The following is a 15424-nucleotide window of genomic DNA, read 5'->3' as shown; positions in this document are numbered from 1 at the left end:
CATTCCTAAATTTCAACTAAACACATGTGAAGGTGGGCCCTCTGTGTTAGTGGATGCGTGTTTTACTGACCGACGCATGTGAAGGTGGGCCCCCTGAGATAAATCTCCGCGTGGACTAACATTATTGATTGATTGTACTTTGGTTTTGGTCCTGGAGCAGCCCACATCTTTTTGCTGGTTTGCTTCTACACAATCAACAATTTGCTCTTCCATCAGTGGTCTCTTTGTCTTTGTGTCTGTGTTTGTGTTTGTGTTATAGTTCCTTTTCTTGATTATCAAAAAAAAAAAAAAAAAAAATTTCCATTTCCAAAGTATGGCTTGGGCTCTTGTTTCTACCATCGTGGACCAGCTTGGTTCACTCATTGCTTCAGAGTTCAAGGACCGGTTTGGTTCGCTTCTTGCTTCAGAGGTTGCGTCGATTGTAAATGTCAAGGAAGAAGTCGAAAAGCTTGAACGCAAATTCCACGAGATCCAGGCAAAGCTCAACGATGCAGAGGAAAGGCAAGTGAAGGAGGAAGCTGTGAGGCTTTGGTTAAAAAAGCTCAACGACGTATCCTACGAGATGGCCGACGTGTTGGATGAGTGGAACACTGCCAAGATCAAAGCAGACATTGAGAAAGAAAAAGAAGCTGAAGCTAGTACTGCTAAGAGGAGGAAGGTATTGTCCCTAACCAACTTGTATTCCTCAGTTTCTACTGTTTCCCAGCGTCGTGATATTGCTCTTAAGATAAAAGAAATTACTGAAAAGTTAGATAAGATTGACAGAGAGGGAGAAATGTACAAGTTTGTACTGACTAGTGGCAATGACGAAGTTGTGAAACCACCAACTGATTCTCACGTTGATGTTTCGGACATTATAGGTCGTGATGAGGTTAGAGGTCATCTAGTGAAAATGCTATTGGGCAGGGGTAATGAAGAAGAAAGAAGCCCCCATGTCATCTCTTTGGTGGGCATGGGCGGTGTTGGAAAAACCACTCTTGCTCAACTAGCCTATAATGATAGTGAGTTGAATTCGGCCCATTTTGAGAAAAAAGGGTGGATTTGTGTTTCTGATCCTTTCGATAAGTTTATGGTTGCCAAAGCAATCATTCAAGCTTTTGGAGGTGGTGAGTCCAACATTACTCAATGGTCAAGTCTAATGGATAAAATGTGTGAAACAATTCAGGAAAGGAAGCTTTTTTTTGTCTTCGATGATGTGTGGATTGAAGACTCTATGTTGTGGGAGCCATTCAGGCTTGCACTTCAAAATGCTGCCCAAGGTAGTAGAATTCTAGTCACTACACGTAAAAGTAAAGTTGCAGACATTGTGGGAAGTGCAGAAAGAATCAATTTGGAGGAATTGTCTGATGATGACTGTTGGTCGATTTTTAGTAGAATAGCATTTTCTGACAGAGATTCTGAGCAACGTAAGGATTTAGAAGAGATTGGCAGAAAAATATCAGACAAGTGCAAAGGCTTGCCCCTTGCTGCAAGGACTCTAGGGAGTCTCATGCGTTTCAAGAGTGAGAAGGAACAGTGGGAGATGGTTTTTTTTAGTAGATTGTGGGAATTAGAAGACGTTGAAAAAGGTCTTTTTGCCCCATTGTTGTTTAGTTATTATGATTTGCCCTCACCACTGAAACGGTGTTTCTCATATTGTGCTGTTTTTCCAAAAGATTATGTCTATTTTGAAGAGGAGTTGGTATCTATGTGGATGGCACAAGGTTATATTAAGTCGAATGCAAACATGGAGAGAATTGTGGCAAGAGAATACTTGAAAATTTTACTCATTCGCTCTCTCTTCCAACGGGATTATGGATATAAAGAAAATATTATGAGCTTCCAGATGCATGATATAGTGCATGATTTGGCACAATTCATGGCAAAAAATGAATGCATCACAATCAATGGTTACGAAGAGTTCGGGCAAAATCTTCAAAATGCTCGGCATTTGTATTTAGAAATTCCACAAAATGCTCAAATTCCCGAGTCCATCTATAGCGCAAAAAATCTTCGCACCCTCATTTTCGTTGGTCTTAGAGCTCATAACTTGTCCAAGTTGTTCCAGCATTTTAAACTGTTACGGACATTAACTTTGAGTTATCAACTTGGGACAAAGGTAATGAAACTTCCAGATGCTATAGGAAATTTGTTACATTTAAGGTATCTTAAAATACATTATTACTCTAGAGACAGATTACCTGAGACCATCTGTAATCTTTCCAATCTACAAATTTTGAATATTGCAATTCATTTACCAAATGAGCTCAAGAAATTACCTCAGGGGATGAGTAAACTAATTAACTTAAAACATCTTATTTTGGAAGAAGAATATTTTTGGACCCGTAAGTTAAAGTTTCCAAGAGAGATTGGGAGATTGAGTTCTCTTACAAAATTAAGTCATTTCTTTATAGGTGGCAAGGATGATAGCCAAAGATGTGAACTCGGAGAATTAAAATATTTGAACAACCTTCAAGGAACTCTTCAAATATATGGGCTGGGGAACGTGGTAGATGCGTGTGAGGCCAAGAATGCAGAGCTCAAGAAAAAGAAAGGCCTCCGTGATTTGTATCTGCACTTTTCTGAAGAGAACGTAGAGAATCATGGAGGAAGAATGGAGACTGATGTATCAGTTCTGAATGCCTTAGAGCCACCTCCAGGCTTGGAGAAGTTACAAATTGATTGGTACGAGGGCACCACAATGTTCCCTAATTGGATGATGTCCCTAGCCAAATTGAAAAGGCTTACTCTGACAGATGGCGAAAATTTAGAACGTTTACCTCCTTTGGGAAAGCTTCAGTTCCTTGAATATTTACATATATGGGGTCCCTCTTTTCCATTCAAAAAGGTGGGTGTTGAATTTTTGGGAATAGAATCTGAAAACAAGAAAGACGGCATAATCAAAATATTCCCAAATTTAAATACTCTCCGGTTTGAGTGTTTGCCCGAGTGGGAAGAATGGGTTGGGATTGGAGGACAAGAAGATTGTATTATTATAATGCCCTGTCTTCAAACGTTGCAAATTTATGGCTGCCCAGAGTTAAAGTCCCTGCCGGACTTCCTTTTTAAAATTTCATTGCAGAAGTTTGAGGTGTATGAGAGTCCGATTCTCCACAAACGTTACCAAAGAGGGACAGGAGAGGATTGGGCCAAGATTTCCCATATCCCAGACATCATGATTGATTATATTGAAGTGCAAAGATACGGGCAAGAAGTTATTTGACGAGGTAACTTTTTCTACTTCTTCTCGGGCGCCTCCTTTTATTTTGCCCAAAAAATAATAAAAAATCAATTAATATTCTTATTTTCTGCCAAAATTTCCCACTGGGAATTAATTACTAACAACGTAGGTTGATGAATTTATCAAATTCTCAATAATTTGATTAGGTTATTTCATTTACGGTTTAATGTTTATGTGAGTCTTGCCCATTTTCTTCATTTCAGGATTATGAAGAAGAGTTTGACCAAGAAGAGCATGTCTGATGACGAAGAAGAGGGCCAATGATCTTTGTGTTTCTAGGTTCACAAATTTTAGCTACAAGTAGAGATTTATCAATGTCGATTTGTGTGTGTGTCTTGATTAAGTGTTGCAAAAGTCTGATCCAGTCCCAGGTAATTTCTTCCATATTATAATAAAATATTAATTAATTATCCTGCTTATCTCTCAAAAACAAGTTAATCAAGACTTTGTGAGAGATATCCATATTAGCACAGAAATGTGTGAATGCTTGTAAGATTATCTATTGAAAAACAAAAAAAGTTTCAGAATGAATGTTACTGAAATTTCACAAGTGGATTTTTATTATTTGCATATGGCCTTGTTAAATATTTCTATTTTATTTTATTTTTTTGAATAATAACTTTTTCTTGTGTCTAAACTTAGTTCCATCTTGCATCTCATTTTATTTTGCTTTTGCTAGTTGCTAGTTCTACAGAACATTGTTGTCCAATTTGTACAAAATTGTGCAATATCCATCAACATAACATTGTTATAAATTTGTATAAAAAAAAGATTCCAAGTGGTGATATATATAATATATGCAACGAGAAATTTGGAAGTTTGTTGTTTCTTATCTTCTCTTTTATTGTAAGGTATATCTACATGTTCTTCTTAATCTTCTGTTAAGAGATGGTTTTTTTCTTACTGCCTTGTCCATCTGTAAAAACCTCATGCTAAAGATTTATTTTGTTGGCTTCAATTAAACCAGACATCACATTCTGAAATATGAGAAAGCATATTTTGCGCTCGAGCAAATATTTTGCTCTTGTTCAGTCTAGACATCCATGAAAAATCTTTCTTGCGCTTTGGGCCTCATTCAATCTTAACATCATATCATCGGACTTTTTGAAGAAAGCTGAGCTATGACTTCAAAGATGCAACAAAAAAGCTTAATCTGGCTTGCTGGTTTTCTTAAGTAAATTCCATCCTTATGTTTTAGGGTTTGGAATTTAGTTTGCTTATTTTCATGGTTTACCTTATGTTTGGGTGGAGGGAAGTTGCTGGAAATTCCAGCCACCTTCTGGCCACCTCCCCTCTACTACCCGTCTACTCTCCCTCCATCCAAACATAGGATTAGTGTACTGATTTCAGAGATTGGATACAAAACCGGGCAGATTTCTTGTCCTTGTGATTCAGGACTTCGGAGTTTCCTGCCATGGAAGAAGGGGAAGATTGGGGTGTTAGCAGTTCTAGAAGTGGAGGGGATGGGCATGGGCTGAGAAATCCCCCCCACCCTTTTTTTTCCTGTTGCAAGTTGCCCAATTTGGAATGACATGAAAAAATGGACACATCCAAATTAGTCACTAATATTTATTATAAAAAAAAGGGCAGAAGGCAACTTTATGTTCTTCTTTCTCTTCTTCTGATGCTGTTGCATTTTCCGTTTAACCCATGGTCTAACTTTTCCAACCTCAAGGGCATAGGAATGTTTTGGTCTCACTCATTTGGAACATAATGCAAAATTCTCTGTTCTCATTTGGCCTCATTCAATCTAACCATCGTGCAAAAGGCTTAATGTACAAAATGTTTTGTTATAACTTCAAAGATGCTGCTAACAAGCTTAACCTGTAATCTAGTTTTTGTTTTTTTAATTTAATTTAATTTTATAAATATAAATAACCTGTAATCTAGTCTTCTTTAGTAGTCCATCTGGGTTGGTGACATATGAAAAGCAAATTAGTTAATTTTTAAATAACTCCTTTACTCAGCCTTCCATCCATAATTTTGTATTCTTGAAACCTGTTTTCAATCAACAAGTGATAATTCATTTTAAGAAGAAAGAGGGAAGCCCTCATAGCTCGAACCTATAATTGCTGCTGATCATCTAGTCTTAATGTTATAGGGTAATTTATCAAGTTCCTAAGTCAATAAATTGTGCCTTTTCATTGTCTCAGAGGCATAAGTGTTTCATGGCACGGGGGAATGCATAGAATCACCACCATTAGATATGAAGATGTCAAATGTCTTGGGTTCATTAGTTGGATTAACAATCAGTCTTGGTATTGAATCAATTTCTTATTGGTTTTTTGTGACTTCTTTGCTTTTTTATGGAGGTAGTGATCCCAGAAGTTGCACTTGAGTGTATGTTTAGTACTACACATAATCTTACCTGCAAATCATGACAAAATTGTCTTATGCTATCTGTATTATTCTCTTATTCCTTCAACTTGTTTATTATTGCAGGTTGAACTCAAAACTATGGTCCATATGGGGTAACCGCATTTTGCTTAAGAGGGAAATGGTCGTGCAAATAACTAACAATTTATTTAGCACCATAATAAGGAAAACAGGAAGTTTTAGTGGCACCTTTGAAACTGTCTACAGCATTCACCATTTCATAGTGGTTTTCATAATGGTAGTATAACTTGCATATTGTATCACATAATGATACATGACAGTGAGTTAAGTACTTGATCAGGTTCTGGTTCTTTGTGGTGACATTATATTTAATCCCCGAGATTTGAACTTCTGATATTTTTCCTGATTTGTCAAGAACTAAAGTTGTAAGCATTATCTTAGGTGTTGTAATCTTTATTTTATTATAGTGAATTATTTGTATTTGTCCCATGGTTTTTCACTCTAAACTAGGGGGATTTTCATGTAAAATTTGGTGTGAGTTTTCACGTTTGATTGCTTGCATGATTTTTATTTTACTAATGTCCAAATTATTCAATTTAGACAAAACGTGAACGTTTTAGAACTTCTAATGTCCCAACAATACGTTGCTTTTCTTTATTTTTCAGTTAAGATAGTTTGCAAGTGACATGTATAGAATGCCATGCCTCTTTGTGATATTATGAATGTTTGACCAAAAAAAATAAAGAGGTAAAGATCCTAAAAAAGAACTTGCTAATGAGCTGAAGCATAAATAGTACTTACTCAAGAGTGATATTTTTTCTTTGTGGTGACATTATATTTAATCCCCGAGATTTAAACTTCTGATATTTTTCCTGATTTGTCAAGAACTAAAGTTGTAAGCATTATCTTAGGTGTTGTAATCTTTATTTTATTATAGTGAATTATTTGGATTTGTCCCATGGTTTTTCACTCTAAACTAGGGGGATTTTCATGTAAAATTTGGTGTGAGTTTTCATGTTTGATTGCTTGCATGATTTTTATTTTACTAATGTCCAAACTATTCAATTTAGACAAAACGTGAACGTTTTAGAACTTCTAATGTCCCAACAATACGTTGCTTTTCTTTATTTTTCAGTTAAGATAGTTTGCAAGTGACATGTATAGAATGCCATGCCTCTTTGTGATATTATGAATGTTTGACCAAAAAAAATAAAGAGGTAAAGATCCTAAAAAAGAACTTGCTAATGAGCTGAAGCATAAATAGTACTTACTCAAGAGTGATATTTTGGGTTCAAGACTCATTGTTTACATGTGTAGCTTACCATAAAAAAATGCCTTCTAGATTTGCAAACTATTCCTTTGCTACAAAACTTTTCTCATCTCAAATCTATTAGATGGATTGCTATCTAAAGGAATTCCTGGAAGGTTAAGGAGAATAAAAAATTAAATAATAATCCATATGAGCATTAGTAGCAAGATGATTTTGAATTTTCTTTTGGCGTCAATAATTTAATCTGTGTGTTCTCTCACTTATGATGATTGCTCTAAAATTAAACTTTTATACCTTTAGGAATCTTAGTGCACAGTCCCAAGTGGGTCAAGTCATCATGGGCTAAAACTGAAAATTCAGTTTTTGAAATCCCACAGCTTAATCGGTCAAGTTATGTCGAGCATGAGTCAGGCTTCATTAAAGCATGATCAATCACATGGAGTCAAGTCCATAGTCGAGGCAGTAGAGCTTCCATGATCTTTAGCAATTTTCTAGTGTCTTGAAAATGGTTGAAGTTCAATACTAATTTAGACACTAAAAACTAAGGATTGAATTACATCAAATATGTGTTTTAACTCAAATTTTCCAACACTTACAACTTTTAATAGATAATATTTATTCAACTTGATCAATTACAACAGATTTTACTAAACACAACAAATTCGCATGTCATCAATGATTGCTATACTAATCAACAAATTACTTGCAAAAAGGCTTGCTAGCGAAAGTTGAATGTTGAGTACAAAATTGTGGTAAAAATGCCTATATGCTCCTTGAGCTTTAAGGTGATGGCCATTACACTCTAAAAACTTTTATTTTGACCAATTTACTCTATGAGTTTATTTACACTTGCCAAATTAATACCTCAATTATTCTACCATTAATATACTAACAAAATAACACACGTGAAATTTAAAATACCAAAATTAATAATCTAAGCAAATGGAAAGAAGAGAGAGAAACTTAGGTCAGTTTGAGAGAGAGAGAGAGAGAGCAAAGATCGAACTAGAACCATTGCAACATCCCTCCTACTGTTGATCTCAGCATTTTTGATCTTGCCACGTCGTTCAACGACATATTTGGATATGTCATTTGATAGCCACAATTTTTATCACAGAGAAACTTGGTCTTGATAAATTGTTATGCTACCCAACTAACATTCAAGTATACCTTATTTATTTGTTCACTATCCTCTCTCAATTTTTTTTTAGTTTACTTTTAGTAATTCAGTCATTGTCAACCTTGAGAAAACCAAAGTTATCAATTCTGTTTTAATGATCGTTTTTTTTTTGTCTATTCAAACGAAATATTGTAATATCAGTTTATTTCAATATACCATTTTAAAATAGTTATTAATTTTATAACACAATAAATATATAGAAAGTGTTCATCACATACTCACATAGTCTACACCATTTTAAAGTATAAATTGAGGACAAAACTTAGATACAGTACCTTAGGAGCTGTTCTTTAGGTTCCCTTTTTAAAATTCAGCCATGTGGCTATTTAACTAAAAAATACACTTCCATTCTATGAGAAAAAATCCACATGACAGAATCTCAAGAGCAGAACCTAAGGAACAGTATCTTAGTATTAGATAAGTATTATATCTAAGTCTTGCCCATAAATTGAAAACCAAATAATATACATTGTTAATATCATCGGTAAATGAATCAACAAGAGTGGAGAAGAAAAAAAGGTAAAAGAATTTAAGAAAAAAAGATGATAATCGTCAGATAGAGTCAAAGATAACGTTTACTCCTTCAAAAATTGGTCAGGCGTTTCCATCAAATCTATGAAAGAATCCCAAAGGAATGACCTTTCTGGGCACACCTTGCTTAGCATAGTCTTCAAATTTCCTATTGTAAGCTTCTCTTGGAATTCAGACCAAAACTCCGGGATTTGTTGATGCACATAACGAAAATCTAAGCATCCAACCGACAGGACAAAATGGATAATTGAAAAGACAAAAGATAATTTACCTTTGTCAACCATAATATGTAAGTGGCAGAATATGTGGCTTGCGCTTGGAAATCCTCAAAGTCATTATTTGGAACAGTTGAGCAAGAGTTGAGGATATGCAACTCATTATCAATAAAGGAATTGAAGCTGTCACTTGTGCTGAGCTTTAGGTCAAAATGGCAGGATACATCATGGAGATTGGTTGCAAATTGCTTCATCCAACACAAAGAAAGGAAGCGGCGATGAAGCCAAAGTGCCTGTTTGAAATGAAAGTCATAAGATAAAAACTCTTATATAATAGGATCATTGGAATACTTTAAAAAAGTCAAGCACCAGCACAGAACCACTTTTTTTTTTCTTCTTTTTCTTTTAATATGTGATCGGACCACAAAATTTCTTGTTACAAAGATAGTCTATTTCTTTGATTGAAGAAATGACATCATGAACACAGGTACTACAATAAGAAAGGCTCATAATGCAATAACTCATATGTTGGTGAACTACAGTTCTTAAATACTTCTTTTTCTGGGGGTGGGGGGTTGTTATGTATCTGAAATCCTAGTATAATATAAAACAGAGACCATGAGTATTTCGTTGATTCCTGGAGAACAGCATCAAAACAATACAACAATGAGATATCTCCTTTAGTAGGGGGAAGAAGATTATAAATGTGTAGTTGGCACAGATTATCAATGTTATCATTCTGTAATCTGCAAACATTAAAGTGACAGGAAAATTACAGATCCTTTTTCAGATCTATGTACTACTTCCAAGTTTTACCCCACCAATTTCAGGGTTGAGAACAATCAAAGGTTCTCCAATATAAAGAGTCTGCTGATTAATAATAAAAAAATTCAAAAAAAATCTTGCCCATGTGCCACTATAGTCAGTCCAAAGAAAAAAGTACATTCCAAGGGTGTTTACTTTTAATTCAGATTGAAAGAGAAATGAGGTAGAGGGAGTCCGAAAATAACATAGGTAGACATAATAAGGAAGTGATTTGGGATATGATAGAATGGATGAAATCGATACAAGTGGCAGAGCTGTATTAGTTGAAGAGGTTTGATCAAACTTATCAGAAAAAGAAAAAAACAATTGAGAAGGTTCCATAAAGTCATCACCAATAGGATTAAGGCATAGTTGAGCTTCTTTGAGTTAAGGGTGTATACCTCTCTTCCTATGTAACGCTTTATCAACATTTCATTCCAATCAAGCTCTTCCTGTCACACCAAAATTGTCAAGACATTAAAAAAAAAAAAACTTTGTATAAATATTCAAGACATTTAAAAAGCACAGTTGCAATCAACGAATCCTAAAACAATAAGTAACAGCAGTTGTAACTAAAAGCAGTCACATATTTAAGAGAATTTGCTTTTGGACGTGAAAGGATTTTACATTAATGTCTTAGTGCTTAACTAACATTGTTTTTGAATCACCCAGCCCCATTTCTATTTCATGTAGTGTGTAACACATGCAATCACTCATAAACACTGCTTATTTGTTAAGAAAAATGAATCAACAATGCCACCGATACCCAAAAGCTCAGCCTAGTAGGAAGTGGCATTATAAATTTATAATCTAATTTATCTCAGTATTTATACCTACAGACCAAGCAGACCAAAAAAGTGGAACCTAATTACCGTTCCTAAGCAACTTCATTATAAGTAAAAGGTTCATTAATAAAGTGCAAAAGGGGTGCAACCCAAGTATGGGAAGTATACAAGACATACACCAACACTAACGAATGAAAATTACAAAGATCACTCAACTCAAGTAAATTAGAAAAAGAATACAGACATGAAGCTGACATTCACTCATATAAGGATCCAAGGAATGAGAGAAGGAAGAAATGGAATACAATTAATAATGATAATAACATAAAGAGCAAACTTGCTTGCAGAAATGAATACAAATTTGTAATGATTATTGCATAGACATTAAAGAATATTTTTACCTTCCATAATTCAGAAACTTCAACAGAGTAACCAGGGGATGCATTTTCAAGTTTACAGGTTGAGTCTTTCAAAATCCGAAGCATTAGTCGCTGCAAAATCGATTGCAAGTTAGATTGAGATAAGTATGAAAATCCCAGCTCATCACAGTAAGCATGTAAGAAATTATGAGTGCCTTATTCCAAATACAATAATTAAAGCACATCAGCACTATCTTTCTCTCCCTTGGGGTTAATGACTTTTTTTCTCTCTTGAAGAATCGGGTGTTCTTATCACTCTAGGAATACAAAAGCATATACAGCTACAATGGTTGAAACTATTTCTTTCACCTCAGAATTAAACAATATCGTTTTTTCGTTGATTAAGAACATCTCATTTAGGGATCAATGCATTTTCAGAAAAATAAGTGGTTGTAAACCATCAAAAGATAATTAAAAGTCCAGTTGCCCCAAGCATTGGCATGTTCTTTTAGTGACTGTGAATGGTTCTTCAAACAGTTAAGCAACAGAAAATATCCAGTTATCACAACCATATTTCATGCTGCAAACATCTAAAATTTTAAAAATTAAATTATATAAACTAATGATGACATATTGCTAGCAAAATTAAGATATTCTGAAAGACTGGAAGCCTAGAAATAATAGGAATGGTGAACTCGAACCTCATCCTTCAAAGTTTTGGTGCATATTTTTCCAATTTGTACAATCCCAACCTTGTGTCAAGTAAAGTGAGAATCCCCTAGTCTATGCATGATTACCAGATTTCTCCTTCTTTTTGGAAAAAGGTTTGTGGAGGAAGAGGGGTGGAGGGGTGAGGACACAGAACTTACATCTGAGCTTGTTCAAATTCATAAGAAAACTCACTCTGCGATAATGAAAGCAACAATTATCAGCAACGTGCAACCCCACCCAATTTCTGGATTTCTTTAACTCATGTAGCACCTGTTCTCTGGTCATGTATGAAACAAGCCAGCAATGATGGTTCCATGCACAATAGTTCATTATTGATCTCTGCACCCAAAAAAAATAAAAAATAAAGTCAACTTAAAACAGTGTTAGGTTTCTTCCTGGAAAACTCTCCCTCAACATCATAGTATGATGGATATGCCAACAAAATGTGGTGTGCTAATGTCAATAGTTAAACCACCAATATATATGGACAATTGCAGAAGCTAAAGAAAAATTTGCATAATGATATGGTCAAAAGTTCTAATTAAAGAAGAAAGTCAAGTAGTCAACTAGCAAGACTATAAACTAGTTCCCCTAAGGGTCATCGCATAATGCACTCCGTTACATGAATAATTAGATGGTCCAAACTCTGTACAGGGAATTCCACCTTCAATTTGGGATGCCAGTTCTTCAAGAGACAGGCTATATAAGTTTAATTTTTATCATTCAAAATCCTTGGAAATAAAGCTCAACAACATCAAGCTTCCTTCAACAGCTTGAGCTAAATTTCTTTCGGTCCAAAAGAAAAATAAAAATAACACAAAAAAGGTGGGAGACAAAACGAGGAACTCCATTGTCATCTCATTTTCTGTAAAATCAAATACAACCTCAATACTGTAATTTGTCATCCCAGAAGATTAAAAACTATTAGGATCATCTGCTGCCAGCAGTGCTTATTGTCATGGCTGACAACCAGCCACAGAGGCAGTGGCATGTAGCAGCATTTTAGGTGTGCATGGGTCAGTTTTGTTTGGCTTTGAGGCAAATCTAAAACTGAATCATAACCAAACCAGAGAAAAGAAAAGGCTATTTTTGATTTAGTTCTCAAGTTTTTAAGAACAAAACACATTAATCCAGGGAAAACAGCATTGTGAACTCCAATCTCAAGGCTTAATAGTTTCACCTCCAACAAGATAGATGCACCTGCCCATTTGTAGCTAGATTTTTCAGAACATAAGAAGATACAATCCAGCTATATCTCAGTAGCCAGGTAAACACATGCATTCTATTTCTGTTCCCAGGTATTGAGTGTTTTCTAGGTGAACTAGATCTAGGTAGCTTGTACCATCTTAAATAATGATAACTCAACAGAGAAGCATCCTAGTAACTATCAAATCTTGAATCGTACTCATCCAATATTGTTTTTTGAAACTGAAGTTCTTGTTTGCTCTAGGTAGTGTTTAAGAGAAACAAGCGAACACAGCAAACGTGAGAATGGAGGTTTTCAATAATGAAATGTAAATGTGAACCTTCATAATATAATAGTACGGAGTTCCTGAACTGAATTTAAACCTCAGCTATTTTTTCCACCAGCTCAGATTCTTTCCCCAAAATCTCTTGCAAAGCTGAACACTTTCCAGTGATTGACTTGATCACCCATCTCCTGCAAATTGACAATGTGCATAAGAACTCTGTGTTTTTACTTAAAGCCATAACAGGCAAGCAGAAAAGTAAAAATACTATTAGAAAGGAATGTGAACAAAACTAAAAACTTTAGCCAGGTGGAAAATCATATTAATAAACACAAAACCCTGTGTATCAAGCAAGGAGACAATTAAAGAATAAAAGGAAAGATTGGCCCCCTAAGTTCTGTTCATCAAGTTGATAATGTTATCCCTTAAGGCAAAACTAACCAACAGGAATGACATGTGAATATTGTGCTTTGTAGAAACGATACAAAACAATTAATTTACAGTTAAAAACTATTTTACCTATGACTCCACGACTGATCACTTTTGGGTGAATATGAAAGAGCAAGAGCTGACAACAGAAGTTCACCCATATACATTGAAAGCTGCTGCTTCTTAGACACAACTAGCTTCCTGCATCATGCATAAGACATCGCAATAGGAGTGAGGATCAATAATGGAAGCAATACAAAAGTAATTCAATGAATTTAAATACAACACAAATACACTTCAAAGTTATGCAAGAGCAGAGAGGGGTCTGAAGTCAGTCTGTTTATTGTAGAAAAGCCCATGCTTGAAATTGGGTTCTATTCAATATAATGCATGAACCCCTCGATGGAGTAGATACCTCATCTAAACAGGATGTGTGTACAAAATACTCCTAGAGAATTACATTTTAAAGGAGAGAATCTGTAAAACTTACTATTGAATTCATATAACTAATTCCACAACTGGAGATAGTGAGGGATTTTGTATGAGGTGGCACTGGAGAGGGGCATAATTTTCATTTGGTGGGATTTGGGGATTCGGAAACTTCTAGCGTTCAACCAAGACTTACTTATGAAATGGTTATGGTGCTGTGTGTATGAAAGGGACATGTTGTGGGGGGTAGTGATTGATAACAAATATGGTGCTGCTTGGAGTGAGTTTTGCTTTGATGCAGTGAGGGGTCCATATGGGGTGTGTCAATTTGATTCGAGAAATGGTACCTGAATACATTTTTGGTGTGGTGATGGGATTTTCAAATGGACAAATCTGTTCAAATTGAATCGCCACTAGATCAGTGCATGATTTGGAGGTGAAATCTTTGAAACTCTTTCTAAATGAATTATATGCAATACACACTAATCAAGACAGTGAAGACATAAAATGATTGGCTGCCTTCGCCAAAGCATGGATTCTAAGTTAAAACCTACTACAATCTCACAAGCTCCACCTAGGCCCTATAGTGGATCACCTCATGCTACATTGCACAGTTGCTAAATTACTGATTTTCTCAAAAGTTTAAGTTGTCCAGATAAGTGGAGCCCATTTTTAACTTCTTTAAACGCGAGGTACAGTAGAGACGCTGACACCATTATAAATTACCGGTTCTAGCAAAAAGTCAAATAAGTAAACTGAATTTTAATAAGAGACCTTGAGTTCCAGGCAGTGCCGAAATCGGAGCTGAGCAACAAGAGAGCCTTACTATGCCTCATCACTTCACTCTCCAATCCATCATCGCTGAGTCTCTTGTATTCTTCCATTGCCGCAATAAACGCACGCTTGGCAGCATTGTACAATGGCAGAACAGCCTGGGTTATGCCATCAGAAATCGCAGCATCGCCTGTTGAGTCTTCAGTCAGCGTAGCGAATTGGGTCGGGTGTACAAACCCAACTTCATCACTGTAAGACTCCAAAAATGAAATTCAAAGTAAAATTTTCAATATTTTGCTATAAAGGGAAAAAAAAAAAAATGAGAGGCATATGAGGTTTACATGAGAGGGTCCGATTCGAGGATGTGTTGGAATTGGAGCAAGAGATCCATGGAATTTGTGATTTTGAAATTCAATCTGGTGAGAGAGTTTTCTGTTTCTGTTTCTGTTTGGTTGCGGAGAAAGTACGAAAGGAAAAGTGCGGGGTAATCAGTAATGCCCAATTCAATAAAATATGAGTTTTTCTTTTTTAGATAAGAAAAATTTAAGGATAATTCTTGATTTAAGAACTCTGATTCAATCATAGTCAAAAACACAAAATGCAATTAAGCTAGACAATGCATTTTGTACCGTGGAAGGAATTAGACCTGTGAAAAAAATCTCAAATACTCGGCCCATCTATTGAAAATTAATTTATAATATATAATTTCATAAGCATGAACAAAAAAAATCAGTTTAATATTAAGAGCAACCATATCAATCCGTCTAAAAATTTTCGTCTATTTTACACTAAAAATCTATTTTTTCTATTTTACACTACCATATTTCTAAAATACCTACATCAGTTAATCTATTTTACACATCTATTCTAATTAAATGATATTATTTATTGTTTTTTTTTATTATTATCTA

General features: G+C 35.1%; 2 protein-coding genes across 4 annotated transcripts; one reads left to right on the top strand and one right to left on the bottom strand.

The window, feature by feature from the left end:
• Nucleotides 1-207: 207 nt before the first annotated feature.
• On the top strand, nucleotides 208-6061 carry LOC115981457 (putative disease resistance protein RGA3). 2 transcript variants are annotated; one of them, XM_031103604.1, is made up of 3 exons: nucleotides 208-3206; nucleotides 3424-3591; nucleotides 5663-6061. In XM_031103604.1, the coding sequence occupies exon 1, from the start codon at nucleotides 314-316 to the stop codon at nucleotides 3200-3202; it is 2889 nt and encodes a 962-aa protein (XP_030959464.1). In that variant the 5' UTR covers nucleotides 208-313; the 3' UTR covers nucleotides 3203-3206; nucleotides 3424-3591; nucleotides 5663-6061. The 2 variants fall into 2 exon arrangements, with proteins under 2 accessions (XP_030959464.1, XP_030959465.1); XM_031103605.1 differs by lacking the exons at nucleotides 3424-3591; nucleotides 5663-6061 and having other exon boundaries at nucleotides 210-2098; nucleotides 2394-2532.
• A 2322-nt stretch (nucleotides 6062-8383) lies between these two features.
• Nucleotides 8384-15078, bottom strand: LOC115981459 (protein prenyltransferase alpha subunit repeat-containing protein 1-like). Of its 2 annotated transcripts, none has more exons than XM_031103609.1 (9): nucleotides 14855-15078; nucleotides 14514-14762; nucleotides 13401-13511; nucleotides 12982-13072; nucleotides 11605-11751; nucleotides 10744-10833; nucleotides 9959-10009; nucleotides 8810-9046; nucleotides 8384-8720 (listed from the first exon to the last, which is right to left on the bottom strand). In XM_031103609.1, exons 1-9 carry the CDS (start codon nucleotides 14902-14904, stop codon nucleotides 8583-8585), a joined length of 1164 nt encoding a protein of 387 aa, XP_030959469.1. In that variant the 5' UTR covers nucleotides 14905-15078; the 3' UTR covers nucleotides 8384-8582. The 2 variants fall into 2 exon arrangements, with proteins under 2 accessions (XP_030959469.1, XP_030959468.1); XM_031103608.1 differs by having other exon boundaries at nucleotides 8384-8732; nucleotides 14855-15077.
• Between the last annotated feature and the right edge of the window lie 346 nt (nucleotides 15079-15424).

This window comes from Quercus lobata, chromosome 3 (assembly GCF_001633185.2).
Source record: "Quercus lobata isolate SW786 chromosome 3, ValleyOak3.0 Primary Assembly, whole genome shotgun sequence".
Lineage (NCBI taxonomy): Eukaryota > Viridiplantae > Streptophyta > Magnoliopsida > Fagales > Fagaceae > Quercus > Quercus lobata.
The sequence above is the reverse complement of the archived record's forward strand: the minus strand, read 5'-3'. Positions and strand labels throughout refer to the sequence as shown.